Source organism: Salvia splendens, chromosome 6 (genome assembly GCF_004379255.2).
Source record: "Salvia splendens isolate huo1 chromosome 6, SspV2, whole genome shotgun sequence".
NCBI lineage: Eukaryota > Viridiplantae > Streptophyta > Magnoliopsida > Lamiales > Lamiaceae > Salvia > Salvia splendens.
This window is the reverse complement of record NC_056037.1, coordinates 3,183,677-3,196,222: the sequence shown is the minus strand read 5'-3', so window position 1 is coordinate 3,196,222 and position 12,546 is coordinate 3,183,677. Positions and strand designations below refer to the sequence as shown.

The window sequence follows — 12,546 nt, the reverse complement described above, 5'->3', positions numbered from 1 at the left end:
GCGTTTTTTCGAGTTTCAAGAACACATTTACAGCTGATTTTAGTCGTTGTATATACGACTATGAAGAAGAGTCGGAATTCCTTGATGCATGGAACAAAATGATAGAGAAATATGACTTGAAAGATAATCACAAGAATATTTTCTCTAAGGGAAAAATGGGCATTGGTTTATGGAAGAAATACTTTTTGTGCAGATATCATTACAACTCAACGGAGTGAATGCATGAATGTTGTTGTGAAGCATTATGTAAGTTACAAAAACAATATTGTTGAGGTGTTCCATCATTTTTAGAGGTTGATAGATGATCGCCGTGAGAATGAATCAACAAAAGATTTAAAAAATGCTCAAAGTTCTCCTGCTATGACATTTCCATTGGAAATATTAAAGCATGTTGTTGCCGTATATACACATAAGATATTTGCATTATTTAATGAGGAGTTGAGAAAGGCATTTGAAAGCAAGATCGAGAGTGAGGATGAACTTGAAAGTTCAAGAATATATAAGGTCAGGCCATTTCATCGAACTAAAGAGCATATAGTCACATATGATTCTGTTGGAGGTTCTATTTCTTGCAGTTGTAAAAAGTTTGAACTCTCAGGTATTTTATGCTCACATAGTTTAAAAGTCTTAACATTTATGAATATGGATCTAATACCTGATGAATATATTATAAAGCGGTGGACCAAACATGCGAAGAATGGTATGACAGGAGGTTGTGATGAAGGGGTTATTGTTGATGAAAAATCAAAAAAGAAGCAACGATATAAAGAGTTATGTAACTCATTCATGCAGTTGGCATTAAAAGCAATTGAGAGTGAAGATGGTTATACTTATGCTAGTGATTGTCTTCTGAAAATGGGAAACAACATTGATGGAATGGCAGGGAAGGCAAATAATGTGACAGTTGAGGCAAATAAGGTTGGAGATGTTGCAAGTGTTGCAACTAATGATAATGCCAATGAAAGTCAAATCAGAGGCTTGAAACCTAAAGGAAATGTTACATACCAATCAAGTAAGAGACCAGAGAATGCTTTGGAACATGCTATTAGGAAAAAACGGAAACCAAAAGCAACAAAGAGTGGTTTAGAACAAGCTTCTACTAGAGAGGAATCCGAATGGACTACTACACTCATTAATGATGAGTACTGGAACTTGACGTACACTGCTCTTGATCCTCCAAGTACATCATAATTTAATGGCGTGCACGATGTTATCCGAAGATAGTGTCTCTACTCTCCACAACTTTTTCTTCTCTTTTCTTAAACTTTTTTTTGGTCTGCGGTTAGCTCTGATTAATTTACGTTTACAACTATGTATTTTTTTACTTGATTTCTTGACTTATTTCAAACCTATTGGTATTATGTGTTTTTTCTTCCTTCTAATTCTCTAAGTTAAGTGCAAGCAGAGAAATCCAATCTTAAAGTTAGCTCATAGCGTTTTGGCACTGCAAATTGTGGAAGTCTTGTTTGCCCTTTAAATTGCCAGATCGATTCCTCTTGAAATTCCATCTCAGCACTATCTGCTGCCAATTCTTTTGATTCCTTTCTGTATTTCTAAATACAAATTTATCCTAGACAGGATGAACAACTACAATTAAGAAACATCAGAGTGGATGATACTATATTAGAAGACTTGCTTTTTGTAGTCTTTCTTTCTGTTTTTGTATGAATTAATTGACTTTAAATGAGTGGATTAGCTGTAGTGGCTGGCTAGATATTCCATCAGTGTGAAAAATATCCATTCCTTAAACAAATCAAGGAGCAATAGAAAAGTGGCTAACGAAAGCTAAGAGCATCTCTAGTGGGCGGATGTCCCATTAGGACATCCACTAGGACATCCCAAAAACACCTCCTGCCACGTCACTGGGACTTCCCATCCCACTGCCACGTCACTAGGACTTCCCATCCCACTGCCACGTCACTAGGACATCCCCTGTACAATCCGCCCTTCCCATCGCCCTTCCCACTAGGACATCCCGCAATAAAAAAAAATCATACATTTACAAATAAAACAATTTACATTTACGGAAATAAAATTTGACCGAGAATACGAACGGGAAAAATTAACAAATTACATTCAACGAGCCGTATATCTAGAGTTTAAAAAAAAAAATTTAAAAACGGGACGTCCGACTGGACGCCTCAATGGCGGACGTCCGCCCGCCCGTCGCGCCGACGTCCGAGGACACCCGACGTCCTCACGGGGCGTCCGTATCCGACCCTAAACGCCACAATGGCGGACGTCCCGGTCGCCCGTCGCGACGTCCGACCGGATGTCCGACCGGACGTCCGCCATTGGAGATGCTCTAAGTTTAAGCAAATAAAGAAAACAAACAAAAATACTCAAATTTCCTATCAAATGAACTTCAGGCAAATTCTTCCATACCTTCAATAGTTTCAATTGATTCTATTGAGGCTAAAGTTAAACCTTGGTTCAGAAGAAAAAGGGGAAAAAACAAAAGAATGATAAAAAATAAAGTGAAGTGGAATTTCAAGAACAATAATCTCACCTTAACTGGTGGTGTTTGTGTTTTGGTTGATCAGAAAATGAGCAGCTCGAAAATTTGCATTCATGAGTAGTAATATGGTGTTTCTCCTCCAATTTGATGGAATTGGAAGTGCGATTATCCGTTTATTTGTTGGTTTGATTAACTAAAAGTTGGTGCGTGAGGATATCGTATGATGATAATTAATCTTTTAGTCTTTTATTTTGTTAATTTAAAAATATCCACATGTCATTGTTTTATTATTTTATTAGTCTAATTTATTATTTTATTAGTGTAATATGAAATGGTGTATTATTTTATTAGTGTAATATGAAATGGAGTAGATGATAGTCTTATTTTATAACAAAAAAAGTTAACGATTTCAATAAATAAGGATTGAAATATATCGAATATAAAAGTATAAGTACTTACTAAAACAAAAAAAATTGTATATAGACCTATTAAAATAAGCAATCAAAATACAAGAACTTAAAGATGTGTTTTACCAATTTTAAATGAAATATTTTCTAGTACAGTATTTGACATAAAAATTTATGTAGTATACTAGAAAAGGAAAAAACAATAGAAATAACGATGTTCCCAATAAATGTGTGAATTAAAAAAAACGTCAGAGCATCAGCAATGGCGCCCATCCCGGCAGAATTTCGCGGCGGACGTCCGCCATTGTGCATGGTATGCACGGATACGGAATTCCGCCGAGGACACCAAAGTTCCGCGGAATTCCGTCGCGACGGGCGTGCGGACGTCCGCCATTGCGTTGACTCCCACGGACGTCCGCGCAGAATTCCCGTTTATTACATTAAATTTTAATTCCGGAAATTGTTTAATTCCGGAAATTGTTTAATTTGTGAATTTGTGATTTTTTTAATTTGTGAATTTGTGGTTTTTAATTGTTTAATTCCTGAAATTGTTTAATTCCGTAAATTGTTTAATTCCGGAAATTGTTTAATTTGTGAATTTGTGATTTTTTTAATTTGTGAATTTGTGGTTTTTAATTGTTTAATTCCGGAAATTGTTTAATTCCGAAAATTGTTTAATTTGTGAATTTGTGGTTTTTTTAATTGTGAAAAATCCTTCGGGAAGTCCTTGGGGATGTCCGTCAGTGTGTAGTGGGAAGTCTTTATGACGAGGCAGTACAGTGGGAAGTCCGTATTACGGGGTAGGAGATGTTTTTGGGAATTCCGTGCCAGCGCTGAAGCTGGTGGAATAAAGAAATGAAAGTGAAAAGAAGGCTAATATATAGCCTACATAAAATCCCATCCTCGTCACTGCTCACTGCTTACAGTACACACTCCCAACCTAACCCCTCCAATCATCAACACTTCCGCCGCCGTCCGCCTCCACAATGCAGGCCTCCTTCCTCCTCTCCCCTCCCCCTCCCCTCGCCGCCTTCAAAACCCACCCACCCTCCTCCCCCCTCACCGTCCGCGCCTCCACCACCACTGAAACCGCCGCCCCTCCCCCGCCGCCCGCTGCCGCCTCGAAGCTGAACAAGTACAGCTCCAGAATCACGGAGCCGAAGTCGCAGGGCGGGTCTCAGGCTGTCCTCTACGGCGTGGGCCTCTCCGACGACGACCTCAAGAAGCCCCAAATTGGAATCTCCTCCGTCTGGTACGAGGGGAACACCTGCAATATGCATCTGCTGAAGCTCGCCGAGGCGGTGAAGGAGGGAGTGACGGAGGCCGGAATGGTGGGGTTTAGGTTCAACACTATTGGCGTCAGCGACGCTATCTCGATGGGGACGAGGGGGATGTGCTACAGTTTGCAGTCTAGGGATTTGATTGCTGATAGCATTGAGACTGTTATGTCTGCTCAGTGGTATGATGGCAACATTTCCATTCCCGGCTGTGACAAAAATGTAAGTATGAATGCTTTTGGTTTGTGTTGCTGTTAGGGCTAATTACTTTAATTTGCTTTTCAATTTACTGCTTTCTGTAATTGCAAAAGGTTTTATCATTGTTTCATCTTATATCACTTAGGCAAAGAGTTGAAGTGAAAAATGGATGACAAAATGTATTAAAATGAAAAGTTGATGGCGTCAAAACATATACTCTGACGGAATGTATTAAAATGAAACACGAAGCAAAATTTGAACTTTTTGTAACAATGGTGAAACACTCTGCATGGATAGTGTAATTACCTTGTTGTTGATAAGCTATTTGTGATTTTGCTTGACTACTACAGATGCCTGGCACTATTATGGCTATGGGACGGCTGAACCGCCCTAGCATCATGGTTTATGGTGGTACGATTAAGGTCAGCCTCTAATTCACCCTTTTTGCTACATCTCTTTCATTATTCTCGTCTTTAGCATGAACAACTCATTATGTTTAAACTAAGTATCAAGTGTAGTTGGATGACTGCAGTTATGGCCATTTCTTTTCATTGTTAGTATATCGATAAAAAAAATCGTGAAGTTTGGTTAATGTGGTGTTTCGTACTCTGTCCACTATTGGAGTGCTTATGCCTTGTGTCTGAACATCCTTTATGATGCACGTCTTCATATCTCTGTTTTAATTATGCGATTTCATGTTTTTGTTGATGGTGTAACTGTACCTTCTTACTCTGCAAATCATTCATAGGCACAAGGACATTAATGTGTATTGTTTAAGAAAGACAAATCATAGTAATATTTGCTTATTCATATTATTCATGGTATGCAGCCAGGTCATTTTCAAGGGCACATGTACGACATAATATCTGCCTTCCAAGTATGTCTACATACAATCCTCCCTCCCTTTGTACTTTTCTTCTTCAAGTCACATTTAATAGTTGCTAGCCATGGTTTATACTCTAGGTTTATGGAGAGTATGTGAGTGGTTCAATAAGTGATGAAGAAAGAGTGAATGTACTTCGTAATTCATGTCCTGGAGCTGGGGCTTGTGGTGGGATGTATACTGCAAATACAATGGCTTCAGCGATCGAGGCTATGGGGATGTCCCTTCCTTACAGGTATAAGAATATGATTGACAACTACAAATTCTCTTAACTTATGGACTTATATTGGAACTAATTCAATGATATTTCAATTAGTTCGTCAACCCCTGCTGAAGACCCTTTAAAGTTGGATGAATGCCGCCTCGCGGGGAAATATTTGCTAGACTTGATCAAAATGGACTTGAAACCTCAGGATATCATCACTGCAAGATCATTGCGTAATGCAATGGTGATTGTCATGGCACTTGGTGGATCTACCAATGCAGTTTTGCATTTGATTGCCATCGCCAAGTGAGTACAGTCGTGGATAGTCATTGTTGGTATAAACAATTAATACATCAAAGTATCTCATAGCTAGATTTTTGCAGGTCTGTTGGTGTGGAGTTAACTCTAAACGATTTCCAGAAGGTCAGTGATGCGGTTCCGTTCCTTGCAGATCTTAAACCTAGTGGTAAATATGTGATGGAGGATGTTCACAAGGTATGCTCGATTGGAATTAAAAAAAACCTTTGTATTTCTTTGTTACCTGATACTGCAACAAGTATGAAAATATCATTGAAACAGATTGGAGGTACACCTGCAATCATTCGCTTTTTGCTGGAACAAGGGTTTTTGGATGGGGATTGTATTACAGGTACTTTCCGAAAAGTTTAGTTGATAATGAAAACTATATACGTAATATATTATTGCCTCCAAGATTTTATGATTCTTTTGCTCTTTTGTTGTAGTTACGGGCCAAACTTTGGCTGAGAATGCAAAGTTATATCCTTCCCTGCCTGAAAATCAGGTATGTCCAAGCAAAAATAGTATTGCTATTTGTTCTCTTACTTGTGCAAATAAAGGTGACATCTTTCATGTTTGATTGCAGCAAATAATTAGACCCCTCTCGAACCCCATCAAAGAAACAGGTCACTTACAGGTATTATATGGCAATCTTGCGCCTGAAGGCTCTGTGGCTAAGATCACTGGGAAAGAGGGGCTGTACTTCTCCGGTAATGTGTTTAATTGACAGCTTCTTTGTTTCTCATTTTTCTTTTCGTATCCGATGGTAAAATTTAATGTTTTCTTAAAATTCTGCCACAATTGTTAAACTCCAAATTTTGGTTTACAGGCCCTGCACTTGTATTTGAAGGAGAGGAATCTATGATTGCAGCTCTCGCTGAAAATTCATCAAGTTTCAAGGTAAAATTATAAAAAAAGTGACTTAATCCCTTCTTGGTGTAGTTGGTTGAGTTCACTAATGTTGATATCAATATTCCTGTCCTTTAGATGGTTTAGAAAAAGAAAAAAGTACATGACCGAAATGTTTCGTTCAACGTGAGAAATTATTTATTTTGTTGTCTTTATTGTGTTTCAGGGAAAGGTAATCATTATTCGAGGAGAAGGGCCAAAAGGTGGGCCAGGCATGCCCGAAATGCTAACCCCAACGAGTGCTATAATGGGTGCTGGACTTGGCAAGGTTTGATTATTGTAGTATGTGTTTGTGCTTGTTTAAACAATGGATGAGAGAATTTTTCACCTTTGTTTTGTGTTGCTTGTCCCTTCAATTAATCTTCTTCGTTTCCCTGTGCATTCAGGAAGTTGCACTACTAACAGATGGGAGGTTTTCTGGAGGTTCACATGGATATGTGGTGGGTCATATATGTCCCGAGGCACAGGTTTGTTTGCCTATTTACGCTCTTGCACATATCCCTTGAAATTAAAACTTGAAATTGCCATGGAATTTGTGAACAGAATGCTGTATTCTCATAACACATCTCTATTCATTATTTCAGGAAGGTGGTCCCATTGGTCTGGTTGAGAACGGAGATGTGATCACCATAGACATCGAGAAGAAGAGAATGGATGTAGACCTAACAGAGGCAGAGTTGAACGAACGCAGAAAGAAGTGGACACCGCCACCTTACAGAGCCACCAAGGGTGTTCTGTACAAGGTATTCTAAAGAGAAGTCGAAAGTTTGTTAAGCTCTGTCGAATTCAACTTCATCTGATTTCCCCCCTTCTTTTCTTGTGTTCAGTATATCAAAAATGTACAATCGGCCTCAAATGGATGCGTGACTGATGAGTAGTAGAAAGGCAAGGCATATCGAGCTCTTCGGGTATCTTCCTTGCAGCTGCCTAGGATATCTGAATCTGCTCTGTTACTTGAAAGTTTTTTCTTGAATAAACCTCCTGCCCCAGTTTTGGTTAGGTTTAGCCCTGTCGATTTCTATCATGTTGTAAGATTCCATGGTTGTTGCCTAGCCAACAGTGTGAAGGTGTATAGTAAGGAGCAGAGCTCCAATCTTGTTTAATGTATTGTGTTGGCCATTAGGCCATCCGCAATGGGCGGACGATGGCACGCCCGATGGCGCGCATCGTCCGCGCCATCGATCGTCCGCGCCCATTGCGGATACGGACGATAGGTCGCGGACGATCGTCGCGGCCGATACTAAGGGCGCGGAGGATGGCGCGCCCGATGCCTATCGTCCGCGCCATCGTCCGCCCCATTGTGGCGTACACGGACGATGGCTGCGGACGATAGGCATCGGGCGCGCCATCGTCCTCCCCATTGTGGCGTACACGGACGATAGGTCGCGGACGATGGCACGCGGTTTGGTTGTTTTATAAATAGAGTTCATTCGTTTTACATTTCATTTCACAATTTCACTTTCGAAACTTACATTTACATAATTACTACGAAATGGCTTCAAGTCCAAATAGTCCTATGTTTAGTGGAGATGCGCGTTGGCCGGGTACAGAACCCGGCCAATATCGTTCGTTCGACACCAACGCCCAATACGATCCCGATTTCAGTACGGACTCGTATGGGTTGTCGGACATGGAGACGTTGTTGGAGACGCACAAGGCCCTCAAGAAGTGTACCGACCCCGACGAAGCCGAATACCTCCGGGCATTGATAGATGAACTGCGTCGGAAGTTGGGAATTGCACCGACTTAGTTTTTTTTTTTGTAAGTTGAACGGTGTAACTTCTTTTTTTATTAATGTGTCCCCGTTTGTTATTTCGACCTTTTTATTTACTCGTTATTAATTGTTAGTTGAAAACATTTAAATCAATTAAACAAATAAATAAAATGATGATGTGGCGCGCCATAGGGCGCGCCTTAGGGCGCGCCTTAGGGCGCCCCACTGCAGGTGGGGAGGTAGGAGGATAAAACTGCTGACGTGGCGCGCCATAGGGCGCGCCTTAGGGCGCCCCATTGCTAATGCCCTTAGTTTGAGGTAGAGGTTTTAGTGGACTGGGTAACTTATCTTTATTTTGATGTTGGATAATTATTGTTTATCTTTCTTGATTTTGATGTTAGATAATTGCAAAATTTTTGAAAAAATGTAAATAAGAAAAATATGGACCGGCGATCAATAAATTTAGCTCTAGATAATTTTTTTTAAAACAATAATAAAATTTTTTAGGGAAAGTTCATAAAAATTAATCTAACTTCCATTTTTGATAAGTTCTCTCTCTAATTGCAAATAAAAAATGTGAACACGTTTATGTAATTTTCACTTTTTATGCTCTTATTGACATTCCATTTATTGAATAAGTACTATATTAGATTTTGCTTGTTTCCAGACACTTAAATTAGTAAGTATAATATTTATTTTTATGAATGAACGAGTTTAAGTTTATTTTTTATCTTTCTTGATATTCCTTTAAAATTTGAAATACCATTATGCATTTTATTACTACATTGTTTTGATATTTTAGAATTTACCAATATTTTTTTGCAAAGATTACGTAAAGTATTAAATGAAAATTCATGAATTTTCTAAATTTAAGTTTTTCATACAATAAACTCCTCATTTTGCTATTTTTGTATTTCCACAATTTAAAATCTTATTTGTTTTTTTATATTTATTTTAAATAAACTACCATTAATCCCATAGATGGGAATTTTTGGGCCCAAATATGGGAATTTTTTTCTGGGCCTAGTTAATCCAATGTTATACTATTCAGTAATACATGTAAAAGGAAAAATATTTTGATTTAGTGTAGGTCGCACCATCGTCTTCTTCACGGAGTATTTATTATTTTAAAAAGTTATTTCGAAACAACACTCGTAAAATTCCCCAAGCATTTGTTCATGTCGTCTAACAATCCATCGCAGCTCCTCCCATCAGGTTAGTTTCCATCTGAGTCCAATTCATCCCCTGATTTGTATGAGCATATTTTGCAATTAAATGTTATCGAAGCATTTTTATGGGTTTTAATTTTCTGATCCTTGCGCTTCAGAGCTGATTGACCGGTGTATCGGGTCGAAAATATGGGTGATAATGAAGGGAGACAAGGAGCTGGTTGGTACCCTCCGCGGCTTCGATGTCTATGTTAATATGGTGTTGGAAGATGTTACTGAATAGTAAGTTTGTTGGTGTTAATAATGCTGTTTCTCAATTTGATTTTGATGGATTAGAAAATAGTTACTGGATTTGCTTGCTTTTTGAATGTGCATTTTGATAATTTTTTTATGCGTTAATATAAATGTGGAGCTGCTGTTTCATGCCTTAATTTTTAATACTTTGCTCACAAGGGCTTTGTGGAATAGTACTTATTGACAAATGAAATAGGGAAAAAATGCTAGAAGTTGTGATTTATGTGATCATATCAGTTAGGATTTTCGGTTACAGTTAGAAGACCATGCTGCTATTTGAAAATATAGAAGGGTTTTACTGTCTTAGCTGCACAGTCATTTGGTAGTTGTTGTGTGCTTGAAAATATTAGTTTTGGAACGTATAGAGAAGAAACGGACTACCCTGGTTTATGTTTTGATTTAAGGCCGTTTATCGGTTTATGCCTATTCATTAAGTCATGATTGAGTATTTTTATCCTCGTTGCTAGGATTTTGTCAGTCCCATCCTTTCAATGGGATATGAATAAAGCAAAAGTAGCTCAAGTGATAGAATTTATCAAGGGCCTTTGGATATTCCAAAAGTTCAGACATTTAAGTAAACTTCTATCTAGGCTAATCCTCATAAGTAAGATCCCCCTTAACCGTGGATTTATTTACCTGAAGTTAGTAATACTGTTTTTAATGACCTTTCTGATGCTTTGACTCTTCTATCTGTGATGGTTTAAAAGCGAGAATGCATAAGTACTCGATTACGAAGACTGAGTTCAGGTCATTAATATCTCATTTTTTGTATGTGATGGCTAGTCACTATGGAAGGTTGTTCGTCTAAACTTTATCAGTTAGCTATCGATCTGTTTGCTGACGTGTCAATTGTTGCTTCATTGTAGATGCTCTTGTATACATACATGTTAGTTGTGCTGTGTTTTTCCTTAACCAAGTAGGTTAATTTCAGTGAGATCACTTCTGAAGGACGCCGTATTACAAAACTTGACCAAATCTTGCTCAACGGCAACAACATTGCCATAGTAAGTCTGCCACGCCTGTTCAACATTTCTTCCGAATCCCATCTCTTGCATTTCATTTCTTATTCTTTCAATAATTGAGGGCTTGTTCTTTCTTTGAATACAGTTGGTTCCCGGTGGCTCACCTGACCCAGAATGAGATGGCAGTCCGGCTCCTGCTGTCATGTGTTTGACGATCTGCTTCTGTTTGAAAAGAAGCCGTATAACCTCTAGCAGATCAATTTCAATTTTGTAAAACAAGACTAATGGTATGAAACAGTGCATTAGTTTTATGTAGAGGTCATATGGGATATAGTCTCTCTGGTTCAATGTCTGAAAATTCCATTCTGAATTCCGATGCCGAATCTTGTACTACTTCTTTGTCTTTTACCAATGTTTTCGATACTGACCAATAAATTAAACAATGTTGTCTATTTCTAAAACGTTTGGCTGATAAATAAAAACAATATTCACACGCTAAGTGATTAGAATTTTGACAACAAATAGTTACTAATAAATTCGAATTTCATGATTTAATTTAGATTGTACCTCTACCCAAGTTTATAAGATCAAATCTAAAAATTCTAATTTCTTTTGCAACAATATAGGATCAATTCTGAAAATTTTCAAACCATATTAACATTACTCTCTGCCGTTTTAAAATAACGTCACAGTACTTTATTTTTGTTTATCTAAAAAAGTCCTATATTTCCATTTTTTTAAAAGTACACTACGTTTATAATTTTTCTCTAATCATTATTTTTTCAATTAACCTTTTCTCTTGTCAATTAATATATTAACATAAATATTTCATTTCACTATTAGTATTTTTGACAAATAAACATCACATTTCAATAATATTTCATTCATTTAAATCATTTTATTATAAAATCAATATAGTAATACTTATAAAAGTGGGATCCATGTTTACAAATTTTTCTATACTTATTTTATTTTACAAAATTAAAAATTTCTTAAAACTTAAATCAATAAAAAAAGGTTGGCCCCTAATATCAAGAAACTTTTCAAAAATTTATTTTCCCTCCAAACTTTACTGGCATATGATAATATCACGAAGTTAAATAATTGTTGAATTTTTTATATCATCGACAATTCAACTACATTTCATTGTTATTACCTCATACTGTATAAGATATGGTTACCACTGAAAAATGATAATGATGCTCATGAAGCTAAATATGGTTATCCATCTTATTTTAATTTAGTTATATTTTGTTCCTGATTTAAAAAATTGAACAACTATTTAAGTTTTGTGATATGCTACCAAGTTCAAAATATGTGAAGAAAAACACATCTTTGAAAAATTTCCCTGAAAGTACGGCCAATATCTCTAAAGAGAAATAAACTTTATTTTTCTATTAAAATCCAAATTGAATTATGCTCATACAAATTTATCACATTTGTTTCATATTAATACAAAAAGTTTGGAGTTGACATAAACCATACAAAAAGTTTCTTTCGTGTTTCAATTTAGTACATTCTGTTATATGTGTTTAAACGGTTTTAACTTTGTAATTATATAACGTACAAACCATGAAACAATAATAAAAAATTATGTACCAATATGAAACAATAAAAAAGCTTTTGCACCAACATGAAACAATGATAAAACATTTTGTAATTCATATAGACAAAGAGTTAATGCTGTTTAAAAATAAATAAGTACTACTAAATTGAAATACGAACAAAACTTTTTGTATGATTTTTGTCAACTTCAAATTTTGTGTATTAATA

At 36.9% G+C, this 12,546-nt stretch overlaps 2 protein-coding genes across 2 annotated transcripts; both read left to right on the top strand.

Moving 5' to 3' along the window:
- Nucleotides 1-3,806: 3,806 nt before the first annotated feature.
- Nucleotides 3,807-7,737, top strand: LOC121808529 (dihydroxy-acid dehydratase, chloroplastic-like). The gene is made up of 14 exons (XM_042209069.1): nt 3,807-4,364; nt 4,691-4,762; nt 5,170-5,217; nt 5,304-5,458; nt 5,540-5,734; nt 5,812-5,923; nt 6,008-6,077; nt 6,172-6,230; nt 6,312-6,435; nt 6,555-6,625; nt 6,801-6,902; nt 7,021-7,101; nt 7,219-7,377; nt 7,462-7,737. The coding sequence occupies exons 1-14, from the start codon at nt 3,852-3,854 to the stop codon at nt 7,510-7,512; spliced, it is 1,812 nt and encodes a 603-aa protein (XP_042065003.1). The 5' UTR covers nt 3,807-3,851; the 3' UTR covers nt 7,513-7,737.
- Nucleotides 7,738-9,421: 1,684 nt separating this feature from the next.
- On the top strand, nt 9,422-11,234 carry LOC121806811 (sm-like protein LSM5). The gene is made up of 4 exons (XM_042206965.1): nt 9,422-9,563; nt 9,676-9,799; nt 10,743-10,815; nt 10,919-11,234. The coding sequence occupies exons 1-4, from the start codon at nt 9,527-9,529 to the stop codon at nt 10,949-10,951; spliced, it is 267 nt and encodes an 88-aa protein (XP_042062899.1). The 5' UTR covers nt 9,422-9,526; the 3' UTR covers nt 10,952-11,234.
- The last annotated feature ends 1,312 nt before the right edge of the window (nt 11,235-12,546 follow it).

Coding starts and splice junctions, on each gene's coding strand:
- LOC121808529 (XM_042209069.1), top strand. CDS start 3,852: ATGCAGGCCTCCTTCCTCCTCTCCCCTCCCCCTCCCCTCGCCGCCTTC. Junction 6,436..6,554: donor AGAGGGGCTGTACTTCTCCG/GTAATGTGTTTA, acceptor TTTGGTTTACAG/GCCCTGCACTTGTATTTGAA. Junction 6,903..7,020: donor TGGGTGCTGGACTTGGCAAG/GTTTGATTATTG, acceptor CTGTGCATTCAG/GAAGTTGCACTACTAACAGA.
- LOC121806811 (XM_042206965.1), top strand. CDS start 9,527: ATGTCGTCTAACAATCCATCGCAGCTCCTCCCATCAG. Junction 9,564..9,675: donor ATCGCAGCTCCTCCCATCAG/GTTAGTTTCCAT, acceptor CTTGCGCTTCAG/AGCTGATTGACCGGTGTATC. Junction 10,816..10,918: donor ACGGCAACAACATTGCCATA/GTAAGTCTGCCA, acceptor CTTTGAATACAG/TTGGTTCCCGGTGGCTCACC.